Below are 3968 nucleotides of genomic sequence, written 5' to 3' on the forward strand. Positions count from 1 at the left end.
GCCCACCTCTCCCCCCTCAAGGTAGGAGACCCTGGCGGCCCCCTCCCCAGTGCGGCCCTCGGAGCCTCGGAGCTGCAGCAACCCCCAAGGGCCGGTAGGGTGAGAGAGAGAGCCTTGGGGGGAAGGCTGGGACTGGGCTGGGGCTGTCTGGGGCTTGGGCTCCTGGGGCCTGGGGGAGGGGGCATTTGGGGGGCTGGAAATACCTTAATCCCACAGAGGAGAAACAGGCCAGGCAAGCGGGAGTGGGTGAAGAGCCTAAAGCTAGAATGTGTGTGTGTGTCTGTGTGTGCGCGTGTGCGTGCACGCTTATGCTCTGGTGTTGTGTGCGTGTGTGGTCAGATATGTGCATCACCCAGGAGGCCCCCCCAACGTCTGGGCCTTCTTCATTCCTTCATATCCCCAACCTCCATTTCTGTTGTCTGTGTCCAGAGCTCTGTTCCAAGCGCCTGCTGCCCTCATTTGCTCTTGTCCCTTCCCCTCCTCCCCCCACCTCCGCCTCTGGGCCTGGCTCACCCTAGCCCTGAGTCTCCAGCCCTTTCCATCTGTCTGGCCTGAGACTTCACATGGTGGGGCCTTTCTGCCTTGTCCCCTGCCCCAGTCTTTGCTCCCCTCCTGTGCTCTTTTCCCCCTCCCCAGCCTTTCCCTCCCCGCTGGCTGGCTGGCTCTTGATGCTGTCTCTCTCTTCCTCCCACGCATTCTCCGTCTCCCTCTCCCTGATCCCCAGCTCAGGCCTCTGTGGCCTGATCAGTCCTCTCCCTGTGTCAGCCAGCTCCCCTTCCTCAATTTCCCGCTTCCTTATTCATCATCTTCCCTCCTCCCCTCCTCCCCTCTCTCATCCTCTTGGGCTCTCGCCCCCACCCATATCTTCTTTCAGTCCCCCTCTGTCCCCTCCTTATTACTCACCTCCACCTGTCTCCCCTTCTCTGCCTTTTCTGGACTCACAGTGTTCTTCTCCCCTCTCCAGCCCTGGGGAGGCCTTGTTTCTGAGACCTTCCATTCTCTAGTCCACTTTCCATCTTCTTCCCGCTCACTCTCCTCTTCTGGGGACAGAGGCTAGGGAGGAATGGAAAGCACTAGGCAAGCTGTGAGATTGAGTGGGACACTGTGGGGTCAGGAGTGGAGATTCTAGGATGCTATGGGATGTCCTGGGAGGGGGAGGCTGCTAATATTTTTCCAAGAAGATGCAAAGGAGTTTCTGAATTTAGACATGGTGGGGCGGGGAGGGGCAGCAGCAGGTTTTGGGGTGAGAAGTGGCAGGAGAGGAGTTGGAGGGGCTCGGAAGGGTAAAAGGTCCTGGGGTAGGGGCCAGACAGGGAGGAGCCTGAGAAAGCAGAGAGTGGATGGAGCTGATTAGGAGGAAGGAAAGTAAGGCCCTGGAGATGGGGAGGGTGCAGAGTATCTGTGTGAAACTCTGGCTGCTACCAGTGAAGGAAGGGGCCATTACTAAGTCCCTGGGGAGGGTGAAGATGAGAGAAGGGAGGCTTGAGGGGTGGTAGTTAGTACAGTGCATGGGAGTGCTGGGGTCAGCTCAGAAAGCAGAGGGAAGTGGAGGGAGAGGGTGCTGGCAGCCATAGGCATGAGAGGGAGGTCTCAGGACAAGGCTTCAGCTGGGGGAGAGGAGAAGCAGCCCCAGTTTTCAGAGGAGATGGGGAGGTGTGTTGGGAAGTGAAGGATTGTTACTTGAGGGTAATCTTGAGGGTTTGAAGACTGGGTAAGGGAGAATGGTGATGATCTTTCTGGGGAATCAGAAATTGGGATGGAGGAGGAGGAGGATGGGAGATTGATAAGGAATGGGACTGGGGGGTGGGATAGGGACAAGGAAGCAGCTGGAGAATGGAGGCTGGGGTTGAAAGATGGACATTAAAGGGTGGGGACAAGGATATAGATGGGGGTAGAGACAGGGATGGGAAGCAGACGAATGTAGTCCTGGTTGAAAGATGGGTCTCAGAGAAGGAGGTTCTAGCTTGAGGATGGGGATGGGGATTGAGAATGGGACATGGGATGGAGGATTAACATGTGGATGGGGTTTTGACAGTCAGTGGCTATTGGTTGGACAACAGCGTTTGCTGAGATTTGAAGGACTGGAGGATGGTATGGGTATGAAATCTATAACAGAGCTTGAAAATGGTCAGTAGTTTGTAGGATTGAGAAATAGCAATAGGAGAGGGGAGGGACCCCTTTGGAGGGGGAGAGCAGGAAGGAGACTAGGGAATCCTTGCGCTTGGATGGCTCCAAATAAATATTTGTTTAAGGAGGAAATAGGTTGGGGACCCCCTGAAGGAGGCTCTTTGAGGCCTCCCTCCATTGCCATAGAGACATGGCTACGGTTGCCGTGGCGACTGGGGAAGCCCCTAGGACCGGCCTAAAGCTGGCCCCGCCTGGGAGTCTAAAGACCAGGCGACTGACGTCAGGGACCTGGGCACGCCCCACTTTAACCCTTTCCTGAAAGAAGTGGGGGTAGGGAGTAGATGAGCGGGATAGGACCCGGATGTCTTTCACCACTCCTCCTTTCTGACGTCCTTTGCACTGCATGGGGTGAGGGGCGTAGGGGAAAGGGGAAGGCCCATTATTCAAGATGCGCTGCGCCCACAAACCTCTTCAGCCTGGCCTTCTCTCGGCCTGGCTATCGCAGGGCGGGGCCCAGGGCAGGAGAGGCGGGGCTAGCGGATCCCTTCTGCGTTTGTTCGGGAATCTTGTCGACCCTAGGCCACGCCCCATCCCCCTGTCTGTTGTCCTGACGACAGGGCCTCCAGGAGGTGGGTCTCCCCAGGTCTTGACTGGTCCTAGATACCGTTGCTAGGCAACATGGTCCTAGAGGAAGGGGTGGATTGGATGTTGGGTGGGTGAGACTGAGGGAGGGGCCTGCAGCTAGGGGAACCCCGGATTCCCGCGCGCGCGGAGGGTTTAGGCCAAATGTGTGTGAAGGTGAGGGAGGAACCTGGGGGAGGGTTATGAAGATATCTGGGCATATGTGGGGTGATAGGGACAAGGATGGAGGCAGGAAGCGGGGAGCAGGACCCGGTGGACATGAGCCCTGGGGTGTACGTGTGTAGCACATAAGGCATGTAACACCCTGTGGTGTTATATCCGGTGAGAAGCTCCCCCCACCAGCCCCCCCTCTCCCCACTCTTTACCATCTGCTGCTCCCCTCTCCGTCTGGCTGTCTCCCTTCCCGCTTCTCATACACCTCCTTCCACACACAGGGTGCCTGCACTGGGCAGAGTTAGATCCATGTGCGTGTGCATCTGTGTGTGTGTGTGCGTAATGTGGATTGAGGCTGGGTCCTTGAGGAGCTCCAAGGGAGGCGGAGTGGGCTTGGCTAAGAGGCTGAAAGGGTAGCCAGTCTGGTGGGACCCTTGGTTATGGGATCTCTCTTGAGCCAAGGCTCAGGCAGCTTTGTGTCTCCTGTTTCCCCTACAGGCCAATTCTCCCCCCGTGATCGTCAACACAGACACCCTAGAAGCCCCAGGATATGTGAGTAGTTTAGATTGTGGGGCTGGGACCATTGTAAAAGGAAGGAGGGGGAGAAGGGGAGGGCCAGGTTCCCAGCAGCAGATGGGGGCAGGTTCTCAGGCAGGAATGTCTGTCTCACTGTTGTGTTTCTATCCCGTGCTGGAGTTGCAGGTGAATGGGACCGAGGGGGAGATGGAATACGAGGAGATCACATTGGAAAGGGTGAGCAGCCTCCTCCATCTAAGGTCCCCTTGGCTCCTTGTCTGTGCTTCTCCCTGTGCCCATGTTGTCTGGATGGTTAGCTCCTTCACCCTGTCCCTTCCTGCTCTGGCAGCAGCTCACCAACCTGTTCCCCTCCTCACCCACCTTGCCTGAATTGGACAGTGAGGGAAGCTGACCCTCTTCCCCTCCTTCTGCACAGGGTAACTCAGGTCTGGGCTTCAGCATCGCAGGTGGCACTGATAACCCACACATCGGTGACGACCCATCCATTTTCATCACCAAGATCATTCCTG

At 57.1% G+C, this 3968-nt stretch overlaps 1 protein-coding gene across 1 annotated transcript in view; it reads left to right on the plus strand.

The window, feature by feature from the left end:
* The first annotated feature begins 2913 nt into the window (after nucleotides 1–2913).
* Nucleotides 2914–3968, plus strand: part of DLG4 (discs, large homolog 4 (Drosophila)) — an 11908-nt gene continuing 10853 nt past the window's right edge. The window contains exons 1-3 of the mRNA XM_012655603.1: nucleotides 2914–2925; nucleotides 3421–3474; nucleotides 3625–3675. Of these exons, the coding sequence (XP_012511057.1) occupies nucleotides 2914–2925; nucleotides 3421–3474; nucleotides 3625–3675 (117 nt within the window). The remainder of the gene's footprint in view (nucleotides 2926–3420; nucleotides 3475–3624; nucleotides 3676–3968) is intronic.

This window comes from Propithecus coquereli, unplaced genomic scaffold, assembly GCF_000956105.1.
Source record: "Propithecus coquereli isolate 6110/MARCELLA unplaced genomic scaffold, Pcoq_1.0 Scaffold482, whole genome shotgun sequence".
Taxonomy (NCBI): Eukaryota; Metazoa; Chordata; class Mammalia; order Primates; family Indriidae; genus Propithecus; species Propithecus coquereli.